At 44.2% G+C, this 24,495-nt stretch overlaps 1 protein-coding gene across 5 annotated transcripts in view; it reads left to right on the forward strand.

The window, feature by feature from the left end:
• Positions 1–24,495, forward strand: part of Fam13c (family with sequence similarity 13 member C) — a 114,814-nt gene that overhangs the window by 87,454 nt on the left and 2,865 nt on the right. For 3 of the 5 annotated variants that reach the window (XM_036167254.1, XM_036167251.1, XM_036167253.1), the window contains 7 exons: positions 4,563–4,773; positions 6,364–6,502; positions 11,580–11,661; positions 13,459–13,661; positions 19,916–20,011; positions 21,217–21,413; positions 22,644–22,745. In XM_036167254.1, the coding sequence (XP_036023147.1) occupies positions 4,563–4,773; positions 6,364–6,502; positions 11,580–11,661; positions 13,459–13,661; positions 19,916–20,011; positions 21,217–21,413; positions 22,644–22,745 (1,030 nt within the window). The remainder of the gene's footprint in view (positions 1–4,562; positions 4,774–6,363; positions 6,503–11,579; positions 11,662–13,458; positions 13,662–19,915; positions 20,012–21,216; positions 21,414–22,643; positions 22,746–24,495) is intronic. The other 2 variants (XM_036167255.1, XM_036167252.1) reach the window with 1 other exon arrangement.

The following is a 24,495-nucleotide window of genomic DNA, read 5'->3' on the forward strand; positions in this document are numbered from 1 at the left end:
TTCTCTTTCCTGCCTTCATGTTGACCTACTAGCTCATTCAGAAGCTCAAATACTGCATACTTCCAATGAAACCAGACGAAATCCACAAGATATTTTTGGTTGACGTCCTCATTTGCTTTCTGGTGCTGTGATAAAATGCCAACCAGAAACCACCAGGGGGGATAAAGGTATATTTCAGCTTAGGCTTTTACAGTCCATCATTATCGGGGGAAGCCAGAGCAGGAACCTAGGCATTTTTCCAGCAGACGCGTGGAAAAGCATCGCTCTGGATGCAGTTTTCTGGCCTCATTTCCCTATATTGTGTACAGCGACTTCTCTTATCCAGCCCAGCCATACCTGCCTAGGGGTGGTGGGCTGGGTCCTCCTCCATCAATTAGCAACGAAGAAAAACGCCTTACAGATGTAGCCAGGGGCCATTTTCACTGGGACAATCCATCAGTTAAAGTTTCCTCTTCTTCCCAGGTGACTCTAGGTTGGGGTCAGGTTGACAGATGAAGCTAACTGTGACAGCTGGGTTTGTTTCCATAGCCTTCCTTCTGCATGTGACAATATTGCCCCTCCCATGTTGCCTGTTCTGAGACCACCAGGGCCAGATCTCTGAGACTTGGAAATCGTTGAGATCATGGACATGCTTTAGGCTTATTTCACTCCCCAAACCCACCAAGGCTGGTGGTTGGCCCTTGGACTGTATCTGAATGTTATCTAAGCGCCCACCCCCATGGCAAACCCAAGAGTGAAATTAATGAGTCTGCAGGACTCTGGCTTCTGTACTGTTCTGCCAGATCTGAACGAGCCCTCTCAGGCTCTTGCAGAGCTGTATTTAAAGTTTGAGTTGCTTTGAAAAATCCACATTAGGAAGATACATTTTTAAATCTGACTGACTCATTGTAACGTAACATCTGCTTCTGCCTGGGGTTGCAGCCAGCTCAGAAGTAGTCTCTTGGCCTCCATATACTGGAGGTAATGCTTTCTCTGCTTTGTGTTCCCTACTGTGCAGTGAGTGGGCTGCCAGAGACGCTGCAGCTTCCAGCAACAGAAATGAGTCATCTTCTACTTGAGGAACTGGTCAGACCACTTCCCCCACACCCCCTCATCACCCCCAGGATGGGTCAGCCTAGCTGTATACCTTCCCTGCTGATTGAAAACCAGCTTTGCATGGTTGCCCTGCAGAAATCTCAGAACAAGTGTTAGGACATAGTGAGTCACTCCACAGACACTTGATCATCTTCTTCTTCTTTGAAAATAAGCATTGATAGGAGGTCCAAGATGTTGAGGCATCAACTGATTGACAGCTCTCCTAGTGCACCCCATAGATGCTCCTAGGAGGTTCTCAGAATAATATTTATCTCCCTTATTTAGAATAGTTATTAAACTAACAGTTCTCAAGGAGATCACTTATCGATTTCCTATGCCTTATCCTAATGTCTCACTGAGGATGCATGGACAAGCTTTGGTTTTGTTTTGGAGATTTTTTTTTTAAAGATTGATTTCAGAGCCCCCTGCATGCAAGTGCAAGTGCTTGGCCCCCAAGCTCATTCCTAGTCCAACACTGGGAAGTTTAAGATGAATTTATTTTAATGTTGATTAGTTTAATAGGTGTGGGTAGCTAGCCAATCAGAGTAACAGCTTCTTTGATGTGATTCTCCTGATTGAACTGGAAATTTAAAAACTAAGTTGCAATCATATCTAGACACACATATAATAATGAAAAATAGGTTGCATGGATATGTTAAAAGTTCATAAGGATATGGCTTTATTTAATGACCTCCTGTCTTAGCCTTGTGAGGAAGGCATCATTAATCTCCTCATTCAGTAGATGAAGAAACTGAATTTTAAAATTTCATTTTTGGGCAAGTGAGTAAAGGTGCTTGCCTCTAAGCCTGACCACATGAGCTTGACCCCCAGGACTCACATTATGGAAGGAGAGAACCAACTTTAGAAAGTTATACTTTGACTTTCACATGGTACCCAAGTGGGGACACACACACACACACACACACACACACCACACACACACACACACACACTGTTAAAAGCTTCATTGTAGTCTGTTTCTGTGAGCCTGGGAAAGACCTAGGAGTCACACTAACAATTTCTGCTCCATTGCACTTAGACTGATGTCACCACTCTAGAAGCAGTGGGCCCAGGGTGGATGGAGCCAATGAATGGGGTGGACTTGAGTCTTTTACAATAACCAACTTTATTCAGAGCTTTGGACAATTTATACTCTGAGGGTTAGGAAAGGCCACATAAGTAAAGTTCTCAAGAGTTCAAGCTGTATACAGTCATAAGGACAAACCACACATGGCAAAAACATGTTTCCCCATAAAGGCATGTAAAGGAGAGTTTAAACATTTAATTGAATAACAGCAGCAAGCAATAATGAGTAGTCTGAAGTAAACTCACTCTTATCCGCTACACCTTGGAGGAGCACAAAAACACATCCCAAGAACAATTCCATGTTTTGAAGAAACTGATGTCACAAGACTCTTGTTTTGTGAAGTGTTCTCATAAGCACTTAGAATCCACAGGACTTCATTCCTGGACTGTTCTGATAGTTTAAGATGTCTTCTGCTTCACCTTTGTTTGTTTGTTTGTTTGTTTTTTCTTTCTTTTTTTAAATTATATTTGTGTTTTAATTTTACTTATCAGCCATGGGTTCCCCTGTCCTCCCCCCTCCCGTCCCCCCTAGCCCCTCCCCTCCATTCCAATCTCCTCCAGGGCCAAGACTCCCCTGGGATTCAGCTCAACCTGGTGGATTCAGTATAGGCAGGTCCAGCCCCCTCCTTCCAGGCTGAGCAAAGTGTCCCTGCATAAGCCTCAGGTTCCAAACAGCCAGCTCATGCACTAAGGACAGGTCCCTTTAGGAACCCCTGCCTCAAATTTTACATGAATTCAGGGTTTCTTTTTATAAAGTTTAAGATAACATCTGTTACAGGGATTTTGGAAATTACAAAGAATAATTTCTTTTATTGTTGCATGAGCACTTAACATGAAGTCCGTCCTTTAACCATTTATAAGTGGGGCCCTGCATTGCTAGCTTATAGAGCAAATCTCCCCTTGTGCGTCTTTTCATAGCTCTGTATTGTCTGGTACAAGGAAACAGAAGGAAGTTGTGAAACTGGCTGAATCCCCCCACACAGTATAGACCTGCCAGATTCTTGGCTCCCAGCCTCTTCCTCTAAACCATAACATATCATGCCATGGGTTCTGGTAAGCTGTCCCTTACTTTGGAAGAAACAAAGATTATGTCCTCAGGATCCTTGAGAAGCCACCAAGTTCAAGGTGGCCGTACATTTCTCCCTGTGGGGTTGGAAGAGGCTGCCAGCTCTGCTCCCAGATGGCAGTGCTGGCCTCTTTTGAGCAGAGAGCTCAATGAATCTGTCTACACAATTGTACACACAAATACACTTGCCAACCGATTTAATTAAACCTGTTTTCAATTCAAATGGTTATGTTTGGACAAGAACTAAGGCTCTACCAAACTACCAGTGGCATTAGCTCTCTAGAGGAACAGAACTCATATAATGTATATGTAAATGTATAGTATACTATAGTATAAATACCATATGTAGTTATACACACATACATAAACATACACATATACACACACACACATATATGATACACACACATATATAAATGAGATTTATTAGGATGGCTTATTGGCTGTGGTCCAGCTAATCCAACAATGGATGTCTACCAATGGAATGTCCAAAAATCTATTAGTTCTTTAATCTACCAGGCTGGATATCTTAGCTGGTCTTTACTATACTTTAGAATCCTGAAGTAGGTTTTTCTCTTATCATTGCTGCTTCCCTCCCTCCCTTCCTCCTCCTCCTCCTCTTCCTCTTCTTAAGATTTTATTATATTGTGTATATGTGTGTGTAAAAATAATGCCATGGCACATGTGAGGGTCAGAGAACAACTTATTGGAATTGGTTTTCTCCTCCAATCATGTGGGTCCCAGTGATTGAACTGAGCTCATTTCAGCTTAGTGTTTACCTACTGACCCATCTCACTGGCCCAGGGCCATTGCTGCTGTGTATTGAACTCTGTGGTTTCTACTGGACACTTTCTGGACATCATGCACATAAGGTAAGTCCTTATTTTAGAGAATGACTCCTCACCCGTCTTCCTCTGTTTCCTTCCTCTCTTCCTACTTCCTCTCTTCCACTCCTTTCCTGACAAATACATAATTCTGTTCATCCCCCTTTTCCTCACAGTCTGTGTCTTTTGCTCAGACTCTCTTATTCACTCATCTCCTTCCAGTGTGCCCTCTGACCGTGCAAATTATATGAAATGTGATCTTTGTGCTGTGCTGACTTGAATAACCCATTCTGAAATTGTCGTCCAACACCTTTGTTGGTGGCTTTGTAATATTTTCTGTCTAGCTTTTGTGAGAACAACATGACAGTGTTTTGAAAGCTTTTCATAGCTCCAGAAGGGAGACATGACAGAAACATGTCGTTATCATTGATGTTATGATCTTTATTTAGGAACATGACAGCCTAAGGCTCTCTGTCACTTCTAAGTCTGGATCTCTCATCTTGTTTTCCCAGACCCTGTGCCAACTCATAAAGATGCGCAGAGTGACACCGATGGAACACCAGAAGACCTCCAGTCTGCAGGCACCAGCAGGCTGCTCTATCACATCACTGATGGTGATAATCCATTGCTGTCACCACGATGCTCCATCTTTAGCCAAAGTCAGAGGTTCAACTTGGACCCTGAGTCAGCCCCATCTCCACCCAGCAGCCAGCAGTTTATGATGTAAGAAAGCCCACTTTGATGACCATCTTCATTTCATGGAGTTTCCCAAAGACATCCATAACACACAGTGAAATTCAGCTCTGAAATAGAGCAGTTTGCCCATGGAATACAGCCATGAGACTGTGCGATAAAGCAAGGTTCTCCCTCTCTAGTTGGGAATACCACTCCTATATTGACCTGAGGTCTGAGGAAGAAATGGCCATGAGAGTCAAAATATGTTTGGATGTTTTGGGTAGAATGAGAAGTGTGTGTCTGTGCAAACATCTAGAGTGCCATTCTTAACTAGCTCAACATGCTTCCCATGTCCAACAGTGGATGGGATGTAAATTAGAAAGGCCCCCTTCAGCCCTCTGTTGGGTTCTAGAAACGTAGTATCTGAAAATCACCATTGTCCTCTCCGAATCAAATGAGCGTATAGCAGTATCTATATGCGCCCCCCCCCAACATTGGTCAGTTAGCAGTTATTGTAAGATGTGGTACCTGTAACCGACTCCCATTGGTCATTTATTCATTTCTTCCTGTGTGTCAGATGTGACCCCCACATTGGTCATTTTAGCAGCATCGCCCTATGTGCCTGAAGTGGGGTCCACACATACTCTGCATTTGTTCTTTGCATTTGAGACTGGAGTAAGTTCTAGGAACTATGTGGTATTCATTTTTAGCTTGCACAAATAATTTTAATGTGTAATTAAAAGGGAGACTCCCTTGGCAAAAGTATACACTGTCTGGACATCCCTAGTGTTTTTCTTCAAAACATACACTTTCTTGAGTTTATCCCAGACTGGGTTCCTATTGGATGGATCATGTATGATGAATCCAAGGGAATTAATGAGTCATTTTTTTTTTCTAAATTTTTTATTTTAATTTTACATATCAGCCATGGGTTCCCCTGTCTTCTCCCGCCCCCCCTCCCACCTTCCCCCTAGCCCCCCCCATTCCCATCTCCTCCAGGGCAAAGACTCCCCTGGGGATTCAGCTCAACATGGTAGATTCAGTCCAGGCAGGTCCAGTCCCCTTCTCCCAGGCTGAGCAAAGTGTCCCTGCATAAGCCCAAGGTTCCAAACAGCCAGCTCATGCACTGAGGACAGGTCTGGGTCCCACTGGCTCACAACCAAAAATTAATGAGTCATTATAAGTGCATGGAAATTGTGTGTCATGTGAGACCCTGGAGATATTTTCTGGAGAGAGGGCTGTTCCTTATGACATATTTGAAAAGGTTCTTTTACTCAAGATAGTTAACCACACATTTAAATCTCGCTTGAAAGCGCCAGTGACTGTGACTTGTGCAGCCTGTTAAAGGGGGCACCTCAGCAGGGCTGTCTGACTCCCAAGTTGAGCTTACCATGCTTTGAGAAATGTATTTCTTGAGCTGATACTTTGACATTTGTATATGAAAAGTCCCCAAGGACATTGGCCCACAATGCAATGCTGTGGTCAGAGGTCACAAGCAATCATGAGGGCTCCTGGTTGACTAGTCACATAAGGAGCTGCCCTCTGGACTTCTCTTGTCTCCCAGGTTCAAAGGTTAGGCAGCAGTGTTCTCGGAAGCCCCTTGCTGAAATGTTCTTTGTCCATCTCTAACCGTGGCAGGCCAAGAAGCTCTTCTCGATGCAGTGGTGGGGATGGTAAGGAGCCCCAGACCATCACACAGCTCACTAAGCACATCCAGAGCCTCAAGAGGAAGATTCGGAAGTTTGAAGAAAAATTTGAACAAGAAAAGAAATATCGGGTAAGTACCTCAGCGTTAACGAAATCGCAGATTGTGTCAGACAAGTGTGAGTTTTCTTGGGACTCTGTTCCTTGGTTTTGGCTTCCCCTCTTTGCTGGAGGGCAGCTCTGTACCCACTGGTCACCCACCCCCTACCCCCCGCTCTCCCATCATGAACTAAGTTTAATGGTGAGTCTGTCTTGTTTTACTTATAGGCAGCTGATCTCTGCTGGTTACATCCTACTCACTACAACTCTTATTTCTAAACGAATTGGTTATCCATTTCCCCAGTCTTTCTGAGCATCCTTATTGACACTAGGATTTTCTAGATCAAAAATTTGGAAACCTTCTGAATGTTGGACTTTCTTGACCCATGTGTTGATAAGGAAATAAGGACCCAACATGAAGAAATTCTGACTGTAGAACATAGTGATGGGAGGCACAGTTGTTTTTGTGCGTTTGTTTGTTTTGCTGGTTTTTGGTGTTCTTTTTTGCCATGAAAGAAATGTCCTGGTGGATGAGTGATGACTTCTCAGGTGGCCCCTGCTCAGGCCACTTGAGAACAAATGGCACCCACTTTTCCCAGCAGACACCGGTCCTTCTGCTGGGTCGGCAGAGTGGCCAGTGTAGCTTTGTCTTTTCTCACACAGGAAACCCCAGAGCCTCAGATTAGGGTCAGCTTGACCAACGCTGCTTTTGTTTATTTTCTCTCTTGGTGACCATGGAGTAGAGACAATTCAAATTCACAGAGAATTGCATGAAGATAGTGGGTCTCTCACGGATAGCCCAGAGCAGCTTGTTATTAGAATAAAATAGAGCAGGGAAAAATCTCCCGGACATCTTGAAATATTTAAAGACCCAATAGGCTGTCAGTACAGAGGCAATCGTAAGGTTCCAGTAAGTGTGTGATAAGTTTTTTTGGCCGGGGGTGGGGGGAGGATTGGTGAGTGGGTGATGTTCCCCCTCTCCCTTCCTGTCCTGCATGGCCTTGGCTTCACTGAGGTTTTTAAGGAGTGGTGTTTAGTTTTATGGAAAGTGTGAAATCAGATTGACTTTCAAGAGTGTCTAAGTAAGGATGGTACAGATTCTTCTCTTCATTGGGCAGTCATGGCTACTCTGTCCATGCAGAAGGGTGTCTCTATTGTCTCAGACTGTATCCTATGGATAAATAAAAAGTCTGGGCCCACTGAAGACTTCTAACTAGCTGTGAGCTATCCCTTGGGGCTTGGAACAGTTAATTAGCAAAGAGCAGGCTTGGGTGGCGGTGTCATAGGATTCTTAGTGCCCACCTTTGATAGCCCCAGTTTTCTGGGAGGAGCTAGTTTCACCTTTCATCTGCTGGAGTTTCCCAGACCTGTCACACCTTTGCTGTAGACACTGCAGAGTGATAAGTGGGGGTTCTATTGTTCACACTTGTGAGCTAGCAGTTCCTGAGTCATAGTGTTGTGGGGTTCAACCCAACACAAGCCCTCAGCAGCCTTGGGAGGACATGCTACTTGTCCTTCTGAGTCGTGCAGCAGTATCTGAGGTTTGCAGACACTGTTGGGGGGACCTGTGTGACACCCACTGCACCGTTTGCCAGGAAGAGAGCAGAAGGCCACCGGTATTACGAACCTTCTAGTGTGTTTGACCAACACCAGGCAGGCTCCATGACAGGCTCTGTCTTGGAAGAAAGTGGAAGGACTTGTGCACATTCAGTCGGCACTGGGTCCCCATCTGTGCTGGGGTTATTTTTCTCAACTATTACAGCCATCAACAATTCTATTTGGTTAGAATTTCTCCTGACGCATTTCACTCTCTCTTGAGAACTTTATAGCCAAGAGAGGAGACAGTCTCACCCACACATATACTCATACTGACACACCACATACACACCACACACATACACTCACACACCACAAACACTCACACATACCACAGACACACTCACACTCACAACTCCCCAACTCACACTCACACACCACACACATACCCTGGCATACTCACATACTACACACACACTCACACATACCATATACCTACACAACACACACACACACAGGCACTAGCACACACACACCCTGGCACATGCATGTTCATATGTACATGCACACACAAACACGTTTATGCAGCAGGCAGGGGTATAGATCAGTGGTTCTCAACCTGTGGGTAGCAAACCCTCAGGCAGGTTGTTAAATGACCCTTTCACAGGGGTCACCTAAGACCACCAGAAAATAGAGATATTTACATTATGATTCATAACAGTAGCAAAATTACGATTATGAAGTAGCAACAAAATAATTTTATGGTTGTGGGTCACCACAACATGAGGAACTGTATTAAAGGGTTGCAGCGTCAGGAAGATTGAGAACCACTTGTTTAGATGCTAGAGCAGTAGGTGGAGGTAGCTCATTACTTCATTACTGTATCAGTGTGTACCTTTTTTTTTTTTTAATATATACTCAGCATCTTATGCATCCTAGGAACCAGGGTATCTTCTCGTTCCTCATTTGTTAGGGTCCAGGGTGTGGTTAGAGGCCTGGCAAGCCAATTGTCATATGGAAGGCCTGCTTCCCTTCCCATCAGCCAGATTGTGATATTAACAGCTTCTCCTGGTGATTTCTGGGTCTCAGCTCCTGTGGGGCTTCTTTGTTTTTGTAATGCCCACAGATACATAAGTCTTTTCATGTCTGACAGATGAAGCCCTAAATAGGAAGGGATAGATCATCCAAATGTTCGCTTTCAATAGAATATGTTAAAGCTGGACAAAGCGAACCGGACTGTCTGTCTTATGCAGTGATTGAGGAACCAGGCCCAGAGAGGTGAAATAAATTCTAAGAGTCACACAGCAAAGAATTGAGTTAGGATAACCGAGGTCTTTGAATTGCCAATCAGCAGTCCTTCTAAAGTGTCTCATGAACCGCTTTTGACTTCGAACAAATCCACTGCAATAGTATCTGTAATAATATACATGGCTACTTCCTTTTACTCATCCCTAACAAAGCCTACAGTAGTGAGTTTGGGTGTCTGACTGCTCCACTAGACATTTCCAATCAGACGCAAAGAGGCTTGAAAAACTACTGAGAGTATGTGGAAACTTCTGTGATTTCGGAGCCATCTTCCACACAAGCTGAAGTTAAACTCAAGGCTCCATCAAGGGCAGAACAAGAAAAAGAAAATTCATTTCTGCCACTGATTTCAGGCTTTCGAGTCCTTCGTCATGAAATTCAGTTTCCACTTCTCCCTTTGTCCAAAGGGTGGTGAAAATCTTACTACTCTGTTGGTCACTGCCTTAAGATCCTGGTGTGTTTTGTGTAGTTTGTATATTCCTTTGGCTGTGGATGGGGTAGATTCAGCGAAGCATTGCTTACCTGCATAGATATGTTCTCAGAATAGAGAATTCGCTGAGTTCCAAGAGACCAAATGTAAAACTGTCATTCGTGTGTGTGTGTGTGTGTGTGTGTGTGTGTGTGTGTGTGTGTGTGTCTAGACAGATACCAGGCTACATAACAGGGTTCTAGCACAGGGCTTTCTTCTGGAGACTCTAGTTGGGACAACACTAAGCCTTATCATTATTATTTATTTCCAAAGGGAAGGCTCTTCAGGAACCCATGTCACTGTCCATGGTACTGACAGTCCAGGGCTCCATCATGGAAGGTCTAGTTCCCCATCTGTCCTCTTATGAGGGGAAAAAAAAAATCTGTGTGATTTTTCCTGCAGTCTTCCTTTCCACCTTGACTTTTAGATATGGGTTTCCGTGTCACCCCATAACCGACTGAATCATTCTGTGTCCTCTCAGTGAACCCAGCATTCATGCATATCTAATGATGTCACTCAAACGTCCTTGTCTCCTTTGACATCCAATGTGCTTTCCATCATCCCGTGCCTGTCACTGAAGACTTGCTCATCTCTCATGGGTGAAGTGGTTCTTCAAACACTGGCTGCTGACAGGGCTGGCACGTTAGCCTGTCACCCCTGTGCGGGAGGCACCCTGAGCCTCTCGGTTTGGGGGAACCATCTTTAGTCTGCTTTTCAGTTAGCGTGGTAGCTTTGGCTGAAGGACGCTCGTTGTGATCTGTGGTATAGAGGGTAAGGGTGTCTGGCCGCCTTTATCTACTGATTTCTCATTTGGGGGGGGTCACTTTTGTGCTCTGAGAAGGAATTCAGAAGTGAGTGATCTGACTGGCAGAGTCACACGTCTCCCTCCATGTGTGTTTTTCTGTGAAGACACATTCAGCAGGCCTGGTAGAAATGTCACTGCCACCACCCTCAATTGCTGGTGAGACGAAGCTAGTACCAGTCACTTTTGTGGTGTGAGCTAGCACTTCTGTATTGCTCGGTGTGCTCCTGGACCTGTTTACAGTGCTTTATAGATATTAATCCATTAATATGGAACTCTGTGGGGGAGACACTGTAATCCTCACGTATTTAATATGTGAGAAAATAGAGCACGGAGGATGTGAATAATCCGCCCAAGGTGACATGCATGGTAAGTTTCACTTTAATGCTAGCCCAGTGGGATCTTGAATTCTAATAGGGCTTAGAAGTAGGGCTGTCCCCCAAGAAAGTGGCTTTCAGGACCATTATCAAGTTTCAGAGACCATGGGGGTCTGCTTTCGTGAGCTTTGAGGACATGCCTGGTGGGTTCTCAATGGTTGGCTAGTGTTCCCCCATCAGGGCCCAGTCCTGAGCCACATGAAAAGCAGGAAGCATTCATTTTTGTACGATCACTGTGCTCATATCCATCGCTAGGGAGTATGGCCTGGGAATGAGTGATGGGCTGGGGGTGGCCTGCGAGGTGATGGACAGTGGGATGTCCTGGCATGGTTAGGATGTGTGAAAATGTGTGAGGTGTCTTGGCATGCTTCAGAATAAAGCCCATGAAGGAGTAGAAGGAGAGAACAGTGTCAGTCACTGGAACCCTGCCCCGATGCCTCTCCTACCTCAGGGTGTCTCGGATTATCTGTATGACTCAGCTGCTTAACAGTTTCGGTTGTCTTTCTTTTCTTCTCTCTCTCCTCCTCTTTCCCTTCCTCCCCCCCATCCTTTCCCCCCTCCCCCTTCTCCCTCCCTCCCCCCCTTTGTCACTCCCATGCACTTCCACTTTCCGCTCCTGTAGCCTTCACACGGGGACAAGACTTCGAACCCCGAGGTTCTGAAATGGATGAATGATTTGGCTAAAGGACGCAAACAGCTCAAAGGTGAGTGCCTCTTCTCTCAGAGAGCCACCAGTCAGGACAGCATAATGGCCAGAGCAATTGCAGGCCACTTCCGCCCGAGCCTTCTTGAGCTTGGGTTTCCTGCTTTGACTGACACTCCATGTGAGATGACAGACAGCCTTTGGCTCCCCACATCATTCAGGCCCTCTTAATAAACCTCCTGCAGAAGAGACCCAGGATCTCCAGCCAACCTGTGGGGTTCTAACCTCCCTGGTTACTAGATTGTGGGGAACCAAAGTAGCCTAAGGAGTCAGCCAGTCCACAGACCCACTGCATAGGTGAGCATGCTAAGCCCAGAGGGATGGTTATGTGGCTTGGAGGGACTGAGCCAGGGAGATGACTTGCCTCCCTGGCTCTGAGTCCACCCCTCTTTTTCCTTTGTCCTGTTCTGGGATGGAGGTATTATTAACACTAAGGACAGTCACTGTACACTCACAAAGTTCTTTTCTTTCTCCTTTTGTTCTGTAAGTCAGTACTTGGATATAGGGGAATTGATCCAAACTTCTGGAAGTTTCCCAATGAAGAACTGGAAAGTAATAGTAACTATTAAACTGTAATGATGTAGCATATTTATAAAAACACACAGTGTTTAAACTTCAAGCCAGAGCTTGGCATGGTGGCTCCTGCCTGCAATTTTAGTATTTGGAAAGTGGAGGCAGGGGAATTGTTAGACTGGGCTCCATAGTAAGTTACAGGCAAGTGTGGGCTACAGTTAGACACTGAGTCAAACAACACAACCAAAACACAAAGCCAGAGCACAAAACTAAATGAAGAAAATCAACCATAGTATATAATTGAAAAACCAGTATAAATGACCTTACTTGAATCCAACCCCCCTTCCCATGGCATGATCTGAAATGCAATTCCATGGTAGGTCCCAGGTTGGACTTGTTGTTTTGTTTTTTTAATTGTCTAGGATTGCATAAAGCCACATTGTTAAAATGGTGGGCTCTGGATTGTGAAAGTTAACATTAAGGCCTAGAAAGATGTCCCAGGGGTAAGAGTGCTTACTTCTCCTCCAGAGGACCCACGTTTAGTTCTCAGTATCCACACTGCTGCGTGGTACCACCCAACTCTACTCCTGGGAGTTCTGAAGTCATCTTCTGGCCTCTGTGGGCACTTGCAGAACACACACACAGACATCATCATCATCTTCTTCTGGCCTCCATGGGGTGGGCACTCACAGAACACACACACACACACACACACACACACACACACACACACACACTAAATCAATCAATCAATCAATCAATCAATCAATCTTTGGGTAAAAAGCATTAGACAAGAATGTGGAATGTGTCAAGTTGGGGCTGGAATTCCCAATGCCCTTCTCATCTCCCCTGTTTCCATGTATATATATCATAATGTATACATATGCACATATAATGCATAATATAATCACCTATACTTCTACACACTTACTACATACACAGCTTTTACCATGCATGCCAACAAACTGCTGCACATAGAATTTCAAGTGCTACTGTGGGCACTGGTGGAAACCCGGGGTGGAGGTTGGGGGGCTAGGTCTTCCTCCAGAAGTCTGCTGTAGTCCAAAGCTGAGTTCTTATCTCATGTCGTCCTTCCCCAGGAGAGCCCAGCCTCTGGGGTTCTGTTTGCATGGCTGGTTGAGTGCTTATGATACTGGCCGTGGTTAAGACTGATTGTTGCCAGCTGGAAGCCATCTCTAGCATTGCGCCTTCCTGGGGAAGGGGATTCCTGAGAAGCTCTGTTTGAGTCCCTCCTGCTTGTGGTAACTCAAGGCCTTTCTCTTAGAACTAAAGCTGAAGCTGTCGGAAGAGCAAGGGAGTACTCCCAAAGGCTCTGGGAGAAACCCGTCCTGTGAACAGCCTCCAGGGCCCAGAGAAAACGGCAAGTTGGAAGCTGTGGGGCCCGAGCCAAGCTCCTCTGGAGAGGAGACTTTAGACGCTGTGATGATGGAGAGGAGAGAGCAGGTTCCTCCCCAGGACGATGTGAAGGTACCTCACCGCATCAGCATGGGGTGGCAAGGGCATGCTTTTGACCAACTGTCAGAGCACTTCACCACCACTGTTCCATCTTTAGGAGACTGCCTCCAGACTTGAACCTGTTGAGTTCCTGGGGGTGGGGGTTGGGGGTTCATGGCTGTGACTTAGGATTGTCACTGTGTGAGTCTAGGATGTGCCTCTTCTGGAGGAGGTGTGTGCTGGTGGGAGGTGCCAACGATGGGAGGATGCAGTCTGTGCTCCACCAGATGAGTACAAAAAAACCCAGAAGTCTAGGGTATAATTGTGTTCCAGAAAAGCTCCAGTATAGGTCCTTCCTCATATGTTGAGATGTGATAAGAAGGGAGAGGCATAAAGTAAGGGTTTCATGTCCTAAGAACAGAGCTGTGATTTCTAGGGAGTGATAGGTCGAGACTAAAGATTTCAGCTTTAGACATCTTAGTTTTGAAGTCGGAGACAGCTGGATAGAGTTGTCAGCTGGGTATTAGGATACATAAGTCTGGGGCTTAGCCAAAGAGATTTATTGCATTTTATAAAGAAAAGCAGCTCTTACCTCGGTAATCCCACCCTCACGTTGCTTATCTGTGTTTCCATTTCACTTAGACCCAGGGAGCTTTCTTGAGTCCCTTCCATATCAAAGCTGAGGCTCACGTGGTTGAACTTTACTTCTGTGTAAGAGCAGTAGTCACCTTGTCACCTCTCTAAGTACCTTATGTCATTTTCTGCCTCAGCCCATCACATTTCCTGCACAGAAAGACTATTGTGCATAGCACCATAGCATCTATACATAATAGGTACTGAGTGTCCATTTGCTGAGTGTCCAAATGAACACATGGATGACATTTGAATCTGAAGTGAAGTCTTCTTGAGAAGTATGGTCACTTTATCTATTCAGTCATATATGACTTGGTCTTAATAAGGTAGGACCATATACCAGATCTCAGAAGGCCTATATGTCCCATCTTAGTGTTTTACTCTGGGACTTGTGTTCTGCAAGTACACATGGGACCAGAGTCTCCTCCATCATCCTTTTACCTTTACATTTGAAAAAGAACCAGTGTGTTCTGAGTCATGAAGGGAGGTTAGTCAGTAATGGCTGGGTCACAGGCTGGTATGTTGTTTTTTACATATGGCTAGCCTATCCAACACCGCCCCCCCCACCCCAGACCCCCAATTCTAGACTTTGATGATAGCCAGTAGATAACTTCTGTGTACATGTGCACATGTAGGCACATCTGGGGTTCCTTATTCATTAGTATTTCCAAGAGACTTTGTTGTTTTTTATAGTTATCTTGTCCATAGCTATATAAATATCTTGGTCAGTATCACCATCCCAATGATTGATTGACTAACATCCTCTGACTAGCTATTAATCAGTCAGTGGATTAATCCATTGATGAGGTCAACAACCTCATGATCCACTCACCCCTCAGAGTCACCAGCTGGGAACAAGACACAACACATGAGCATTTTGGAGGGACACTTTCTATCCAATTCATGACAGTAGATGATTGATGGACAGTTACACATTTCCAAAAAGATTCAAATGCTTGTTCTATGAGTTCAGGTAACTTAAGACAGAGAAGTTATGTCAGGACTGCTGTCCTGGACTGCCTTTCTACTGAGAGTTGGGATATAAAAAGCAATTTAAATAGACATTTTGGATTTTGGTAAGTACTGTACAAGGAATGAAGAAGAATGAATAAATGAATGACAGAAAGCAATAGGAATAGTTTGTTTCTTGAACAGGGTTATTAGAAGGACAAAGACAGTTGCCATTTAATTAAGAACGTGAACAGTCCAAAGACAGCAGCAAAGAACATTCTAGACAGAACTCCCAAGTACCAAGGCTGTGAAAGAAGGAAGCGGTTTGTTGTTTTTGTATACACAAGAATCTCAGGGCTGAGGGCTGAGACATGAGGAGGCATGAGAAATAATCAGAAAAGCTGTGTCCAGTGGAATGACACTGGACCTTGTTGGCCATGAAATGGAATAAGGGGTGGCCAAGTGATAACAGAAAATCAGCAGGAGACAATAAACATTTAAAAGAGCCCGGCTGGGTGGTGGGGCACAGGGCAAATGAGAAGGTGGAATGGGCGTCTGGATCAATATAGTGACATTAGTAGCAAGACAACACCCTCAAAGCATATTTTAGTTGGAACAGGAGAATATGTTGAAGCCTTAGGACAGTGGTTCTCAACCTTCCTAATGCTTCAACCCTTTAATATAGGTCCTTACATTGTGGTGACCCCCGGCCATAGAATTATTTTAGTTGCTACTTCATAACTGTAATTTTGCTATTGTTAGGAATCATGATGTAAATAGTTTTGGAGAGGGAGGTTTGCCCAGTGGGTCAGGACCCACAGGTTGAGAACCACTGTCTTAGAGGGAAGAATCCCTGGAGATTGGTCAGCTTACTGACAAAGCAGTCTATGGGAGGAGGCAGATTTTGGAGTTGAGATGAAAATGTTAAGAGGTAACATATGCAGGGGCACTTCAAACAGACCTGGGAGCTTTACAGTAGAGCCAGGCAATTTTAGACAGGGGGCCATCTGTAGTGGATTGTGTAGGTTTTGATACCACATTCCAGTACTGCTCCAGAGAAGTGTAACCATAGGGAGTCACAGGGTGGGTACCACCAATGAGTTTAGAGGTCACGGCAGAACTAAAGGACACATAGTCATAGCATCTAGCCCATTCCCTGCCTCCTCAACAACCCTTGGCATGTCAGTTCATCTTGTCAAGTGCGGCTTCTTAAATCTTGAGTGGATAGATGACTTCCATCTGGCCTTCTTGCCATACCCCTAAACCACATTAACTGTTAAAATTTCCATGGCAATGATTCCCCCAGACTTTTAGGGAATTTCTTGCATTGGTGTTTAGTCCGAGTGCATACTTCTTGAAGCTGGGAAACAGCATGACCTAGCTAGTTCTGATATTGTGACTCAGCCATCTTCCTCCTTTATTTAGGATTTTAAAAGAGGTAATCACTGGAAACAAAACCATTTTGTTTCTACTTCTGCATGTTGCTGGCTACCTGCACTACAAAAAAAAAATCACGTTTTGACTTTTGTTATGTGTGAAGGGAACCCCACTTTGAGTAATATATGGCTTACTAATAGCTACCATTGTCCACATAAAATAGCCAGAGCTTCCAGGTCAGTACACCCCAAAGGTGATTATCCTACCTCACTCTTCTGTTGTAGTATCAGGAGCAAATGGAAGAGGAGGTTAAGGAAGAGAGAACTCTAACAAAATATAATTTGGTAGGATGTTGGCAGCTTGCTCTCTCCGCCATACTAAAAATCCTTTCCTTACTGTGTGGCTCACATTCTTAGGTGTGGCCTTGCATCCTGAGGAGCATCTGGCTTTCCAAACTGCCACAAAGTGGCCAGCCCACATGTCATCTTTCTGGCCTTGGTCAGAAGGTTATTTAGGAAAAAGCTGCCATAACTCCATCAGATTTATCCATGTGTTTATTTTCTTTTCCACCTGGAACGGTTGTCATGGCCTCTTTCTCAGAAGAGCACAGGAACTCTTAAATATAATCATTCCCTCAGTTCATCTCCATAACCGAGCTTTCTCTCCAGGAGACAAGTAAAACTGACATTTTCCTCTCTGGATAGGAAGGAATGGGAAACTACTATTTTTTAGTTTTAGGATTCAAGGCCTGTCAATATTTCTCTCTTTCTGAGGTTCACATATGGGTGGGCATCACATGCTCATTTCTCTTTGGGGATTAATCAGTCTTGATCCTAGGAGTAAAATTATTAGCATTAAGAGGAATTGAGTTGAATGTATGTGCACTTCGGTGTTCATCTAGTGTCTGGGGAAAATAATTTTCTAAAGCAGCATTCTCCTTCTTGATGGTTTTTAAAAGTTTGTTTGCATTTGTGTATTAAAAATATTTTACTTTTAATTAAAATGGTCACATCATCTCCCCCATCCCCATCTCCTCCCATTCTCATGATCTCTCTCTCCTGCTCCCTCTGAAACTCCCTCTTTTTCTTTAACACACACACACACACACACACACACACACACACACACACACACACACACAATGCCAAGTCCATTTCGTGGTGCTTATATACATGTTTTTAGGGCTGACCACTGGGCCAATTCGGGGACTCATCCCTGGAGAAAACTAACTCTCCCTTTCTCAATCTGTGTTCATTGCCTGTAGCTCAATCTTGGGGTGCAGCCATGCGAGGTTTCCCCATGCATGCTGGCATGTCAACTAGTGCCATCATCATTCAGGTCTTGTTTAGGCAGCCATATTGTTGATAGTTCCCTGGTGTGGCGTCCATGCTATATCTAGAAGACATAATATCGCAGCAGAGGTCCTGATCTTTTCCCCCTTTTTAGGATTCTCCTAGAATATGGGGGAAATATATTAGGTAGAAAAACCACAATCAAGTTTCAAAAGAGACGAATGCTTAAGTATGTTGTTCTGTAAGTGCTTTCTATAGGGTATAGGTTCCAGTGAGGTACTGAAGGGAAATACTATTTTAATGTTTCCTAAACTTACATTTATGTTTTCCGTCTTACAGTGTAGTAAAATCCCATGGACTACATATTGATGGTGTGTGTGTGTGTGTGTGTGTGTGTGTGTATGTGTGTGTGTGTGTGTGTGTGTAAAAATGTTAAAAAAAAATGTTTAAAGAGTGAATTTGGCCCAGAAAATTAAAGGCCCTTAAAGTTATGAACCAAAACTAAAAGGCTCCTACAGCAAATTATCTTTCTCCTGAAAATACAAATGAGTCTTAGGTTACAGCCTGGGGTATGTGTATACATTCACATAACAAGATAATACAGCCAGGCAGTGGTGGCGCATGCCTTTAATCCCAGGACTCAGGAGGCAGAGACATGTGGAGCTCTGTGATGTCAAGGCCAGTCTGGTCTACAGAGTGAGTCCAGGACAGCCAAGATGGTTATACAGAGAAACCCTGTCTTGAACACCCCACCCCCAAAAAAGATACACAGAGAGTGGAGGAAGAGATATTACTAAAAATTAGAATTCTTTTTACTTATGAACTTAACAATCAGGATAGGGATGGGGTAGATATGAAAGAAATACGTAGTGGTATCTCAGGCCTCAGAAAGCTTATTTGGGCAGGTAAGACTGAAATAGAAAAGGTTAAGTTCAAGGTAGTGAAATAGGAAGGTACATAGAAAAGGAAGATCAGCATGGACCAGTGTGGCTTGTAGCTGTGATGGGTATGACATCATCAGTGTCACTGGGGAGCTATTTTCTTTTGTCTTGAGTCTCTGGAAGATTTGGAAGGCAGAGCTATTCATCTTGTGGTGTGCACTTCCATAAAAGACACATGGGTGACTGTGGCGAATTTTTCCCTCCCACACCCTGCCCTGATGAGTCTAAACCATTGGCTAAGAATGGAGGGGAAGCTGTTTGTAATGGGCATGCAGCAAACTGATGGATGGGACAGTGCGTGCATGCATAGGGGACTGGAAGAAGACAGGCTTGGGAACTCTGGGTAGATCTGTGGGCAAGCAGACAAGAGAGACACGGAATTTTTATGTGAACTGTGACCTGCTACAGTGGTGTGTAAGGGTGAGTCCTGCAGCAGGTGGGCACATGAAGAGGTTGGGCATCGTTTTAGTTGGAACTTGGACGAGCCAACTAAAACAGCTTTGGACAGCCTGGAAGGAACCCTAATAAAACTCTAACCCCTTTGTTGTGTGGGTAGGAAATTGAGGACTCAAAAGTCAAATGTTTTATCTCAGTCAACTAAAGTTGATAGGAGAACTAACTAGCAAGGCAGCATACATTTTCTGTGTGTAATAATGGAGGCTTGGACATAGTTGGTATTTGTGAGTGTAATCATGAAAGTCCAAATAGCCTAGATGTTCAGAAGAAGAAGTGATAGGTCTTGATTAGTCACTTTAACACTACTGTGTTTTGCAGACTTGTCCACAGAAGCCTTATGGCCCAATTTTCTATACTCACCTCTATCCCTTACGGGAATAGTTGCCTAGTAAAAGGGACCTGCAACAGATACCATCGTGTGTGTGTGTGTGTGTGTGTGTGTGTGTGTGTGTGTGTGTGTGTGTGTGTGTGTGTGTGTGTGTGTGTGCTGGAATATTGCTGGAGGGAACGGACCAGAGCTCGGTGGTAGAGTGCTTGTATAACTAGTGCAGGTTCTGGGACAGACCTCCAGCACATAGAAGGTGCAGGGAGAATATTGTCTGAGAAAAGAATACGGATTTAATTTCATGCTTTTCAGGTAACTAAGCAAGACAAGAACCTCATAAAGCCTCTGTATGACCGATGCAGAATTATCAAGCAGATCTTGTCCACACCGTCCCTGATCCCAACAATTGTAAGTAAAGATAGCTGCACTAACCGGAAGCCTTGATTGGCACCTTGCATCTATGCTGTTTGGTACTGTGTCATCGTCAGCACCATGGATGTTACCAAATGGCCTTCCTAGCTGTGTGTACTATGATCCCACCAGCTGCTGAGGTCTTCCCTAGCTTAGTACTGTGCTTAACAGTGACCTAACAGGAATCACTGTGAAATAGAACATCCCACTCTTAATTTCATTTATTTGCCCTCCTTTTGGGTGAGGAGAAAACCACAATGGGTTTCAGTGAGGCACTGTTTAGTTTTTTAACACAGCAGGACAAGACAGAACCTCTCTGTTCTCTGTGTGGTGGTTAATAAAACTGGTAGTGAATTCTTTGAACTATTGAAACCTTGTTTTGGTTCCATCCGATCATACTATTACTAGATATAAGCAAATTTATCTCAATAAAAAGAAGTACCGAAGCCGAGGTGAGGCTGTTTTTCAAAATAAACTTATAGGCAGACAGAAGCACCACACATCCTACTCCATCAATTTCAAAACAGCTACTCAAGATATCAGGGTGAAAAGCAGCAAATGTTAACAAATTTGAATTTAAATCTACTTGAGTATATTCATATGTATTTTAAAGCATGTTAGGAGAATGATAAATTCTAAAATGTTCCCTTGGAGGAGGAAGACTAGTTTTAAAGGGGAATATGACTTTCAAGTTCAAGAAAACCTTTTGGCTGTTAGAATTACCAAAAAGCTTAAGGCGTAAGTACGACTTCTTTGGCCTTCTAAGGGCCCCTATGAACTTGAACATCCTTAACATCCTCTGTATTGACTGTGGCCTGCTCTAGGTCTGAGTGGGACAATTTCTGAATAAGGTGTCTTTAGTGCATCTTGTCCCAACCTGTATTACTGCTGGGAAGCTGTAGTGCAGAAGGTTGGGGGAAGAGAGGACCCACTTGGCCATACAGTGTAACCTGGGCCATATCCCGAATGCCTGTCGGTCTTCCTTGACCCAGTGACTAGAGATAAACTTGGGAAGCACTGTAGCTCAGTATGGATACCTCTTTGCTCCACAGATTTTTAATGAAACTGAGCAAGGGCTCTTGGTAGTTTTCACTCCAGAAGCCATATGGGCCAGGTCTACTGGTTTGTATGTTCTGGCAGTCCTCTCAAATGCTCTAGACACATGTAGCCCTCGGTGACTATTTGACTCTGCTTGTGACAAGCAGGAGGAAGAGGACTCTGATGAAGATGGTCCACAGAGAAGCCAGCAACCTTCTTTACCAGATCCAGTGTCCCGTCTTCCTGTTGGTGATCACCTCACCTACTCTGAGACAGAGCCTATGAGGACCCTGCTACCAGATGAAAAGAAAGAAGGGAAACAACCAGCTCTCTCCATGTCCAACTTACACGAGGCCACTATGTGAGTGAGCAGCCTGAATGTGGGCTCTCAAAACTCCTGGCTTGGGTCCCTTACCAGCACATGAAAAACTCAGCATCTGTTCAGAGCCTAAAATGTGCTCTCCAGCAGAGAATAGACCTGAAAATGGCTTACCTGGAAAATATAAAAGAAAAAGCCATGGAGAGCCACAGTAAAGCCCCACACATGCCATAAGTATTGATGTGCAATTACTTTGGTCCTACTTTGCAGGTGTATCCTGGCACTAGTGACCCTTGTAACCCTTAGCAATGTCAAAGGAGAGGGAGTCTTTGACTACTGGACCCAAAGGAGGAAGATCCTTAGTGGGTCAACAGTGGCCAGAGCCTTTCTTTTCTTGTCTTTATTACATTCAGATGACATGGTGTTCCAGATGGGGAATAACCTTGGCCACCAGTCGGTGGTGGCCTTTTGTCTCCTAAGGACTCTTCCATTAAGAGCTGTCTGGACTTTCATTACTGTTACCATTATTTAGTAGTTGGCATGTCTTTGGCTCATTTGGCCTTTTTGGTTTGTATGGAACACCCCGCACTCTGAGGGCTTCTTTACCATGCCTTATATGGTGTGTGTCCCAAATGGAGGTGTGGTAAACCTGAGGACAGTAAGCAGCTTTAGCCTGCTTCCTTCTCTCGTCTCTCCAGCCTTTGAGTGGTAGTTGGAAGGAAGTCATTCCTCAGTTTAGGCAGGTGGGGGCATTTTGAAATTGACAGACCTGACTTACAGAAAATGCCTCTTTATAACTTCAGTGTTCAGTCCTCTGAAAGCACAGACAAATTCTACCACGAAGTAGCCTGCAGTGGGATGTCAGCCCTCCCCTGGTTCAGGTGCATTACCGAGGGGTTTGTCCTTCTCCCCACACTCTCAGGACAGAATCTCTTCCCTCGTGCATCTCTTCTCTTTACTTTGTCGACAGACACTGGTGTGTGCTCCTTAGATGTCTGCTCTGCCCTGTCATCTTGTTCTACCACCGTAACTGTCACCGTGTTTTACGGCAGGTGGGGTACACTGCCCTTTCTCTGTGTCCATGACACTGTTCATGTAGGGAACACTGCTCCTACACAGGCCATGTTTACAGTGTGGGCCACACTTACTTGGGACATCCTTCCATAACCACCTTTGGCCTAATGTGCTCATTTTGCTGACCGGATATAGTTCAGTCGTGATCATTCACTGAGGCCAGTGCTCACTAATGGCAAATGTATTTCACTGATGCAGGCCAGTCCTTCTTGACCATCTCCGAGAAACGAGGGCTGACAAGAAGAGGCTCCGGAAAGCCCTGAGAGAATTTGAAGAACAATTTTTTAAACAGACGGGAAGGTAAGTGTGAGCAGAGAGGGTATTTTTTAATGCTAATATTTCCTAAAGAACTGTAGTTCAGAATGAACTCTGCTTTTGTAGGAACAGTGATAAGATGTCAATCCTAGCTGAAGACTGTGTTTTCTCCAGTGCAGGACCCCATGGTAACATTGTGAGGGATATTTATGTATGTATGTATGTATGTATGTATGTATGTATGTATGTATGTATGTATGTTTTTCAAGACAGGGTTTCTCTGTGTAGCTTTGCGCCTTTTCCTGGAACTCACTTGGTAGACCAGGCTGGCCTCAAACTCACAGAGATCTGACTGGCTCTGCCTCCCCAGTGCTGGGATTAAAGGCGTGCGCCACCACCGCCTAGCATAAGGGATGTTTTATGGGATGTTTATGTTAATAGCTCCCAGGTATTAATGTCAGTCTTTACAAAAGGAAAATTGACCTCTGAAAATGCTTTCTATCTGAATTTCATCTACACTGCTGAAATTATCTAAGCTTAAACATTTACTTGACTTTCAGCCACTGTTCTTAGGTTCTTAGTCCCATAAGTTATTCTCTACCTATTACATGAATATTTTCCTTTAAATATCTCTAACTTCACCACCCATCTCTGTTTTATTCCAGGGTTTACTCAAAAGTTTATAGCTATTTTTCTCCCCTAAAATATTTAGTTGGACCATCTGTCCTCCTCTGGTTTTCCATCTCAACCCAGCTGTTACTATACACTCATTAATTTCCAGTAGATTTTAGTGTGTTGCCAGCAAAATTGTATATGTAATCAGGTAATGAATGCTAGTGTCTTTTGGAGAAGCGACAAATGACTTAGCTGTCCTCAGTCTCTGTTTACACCAGTAAGCTGAAATGCTTTGTCTCCTGGGATAAGTTAGAAAGCCATGACTGTGACATGGGACATTAGTCTTAAACAATTCCCGCCTCCCCAGAGTGTTCCCAACATGCCGCAACTTCCAGAAGATTGCAATGCAAATGTTCCAACCAAAACAAAAACAAAAACAAAAAAACCAATAAAATTACATAATTTTATGACAACCCTGTATAATGTCAAAAGGTTGGACGTTCTTACAGGCATATAACTTTCCCCAAGTCATAGCGCTTCCAAGGGCCGGAGATGAGTTGGGAGGTTCTTCCTATTAACACACTGGCTTGGGCATGCTTTCCCAACTGCCTTTCTTTCGAGCCTTGCTGCCATTCCCTCTCAGCCCATGGGCTGCTGTGAGGGAGTGGTACTGTGCTAAAGCACTTTGAGACATTCAAGCTTAGCCTGCTCGGAGTCATCGTCCATGACAGCTTTTCTGTTTCCCAGAGCTATCCTAATGGGCTTACTAAGTGAGAAACTTGTAGCTCAGCAAGGAATTGGCTGACTAGGTGCTTTGAGTATATACCTGATTTACATTAAAGTTCCTCTTTAAAATTATTCAGTTGGGCCGGGTGGTGGTGGCGCACACCTTTAATCTCAGCACTCTGGGAAGTAGAGAGCCAGGCAGATCTCTGTGAGTTTGAGGCCAGCCTGGGCTACAGAGCGAGATCCAGGACAGGCACCAAAGCTACACAGGGAAGAAACCTTGTCTCGAAAAAAAAAAAAAAAATTATTCGGTTGGAATTTTTCATCCAGTGAAATATTTGAGTTGGTTTTAGGATTTCAAATCTCAATAGTTATTGCATGAAAAATAAGTTCCTTAGACTTATACACAGTCTTTTCATTTATTTTCATTGAATGTACTTTGAGTTCCTTGAAG

This window comes from Onychomys torridus, chromosome 18 (genome assembly GCF_903995425.1).
Source record: "Onychomys torridus chromosome 18, mOncTor1.1, whole genome shotgun sequence".
NCBI lineage: Eukaryota > Metazoa > Chordata > Mammalia > Rodentia > Cricetidae > Onychomys > Onychomys torridus.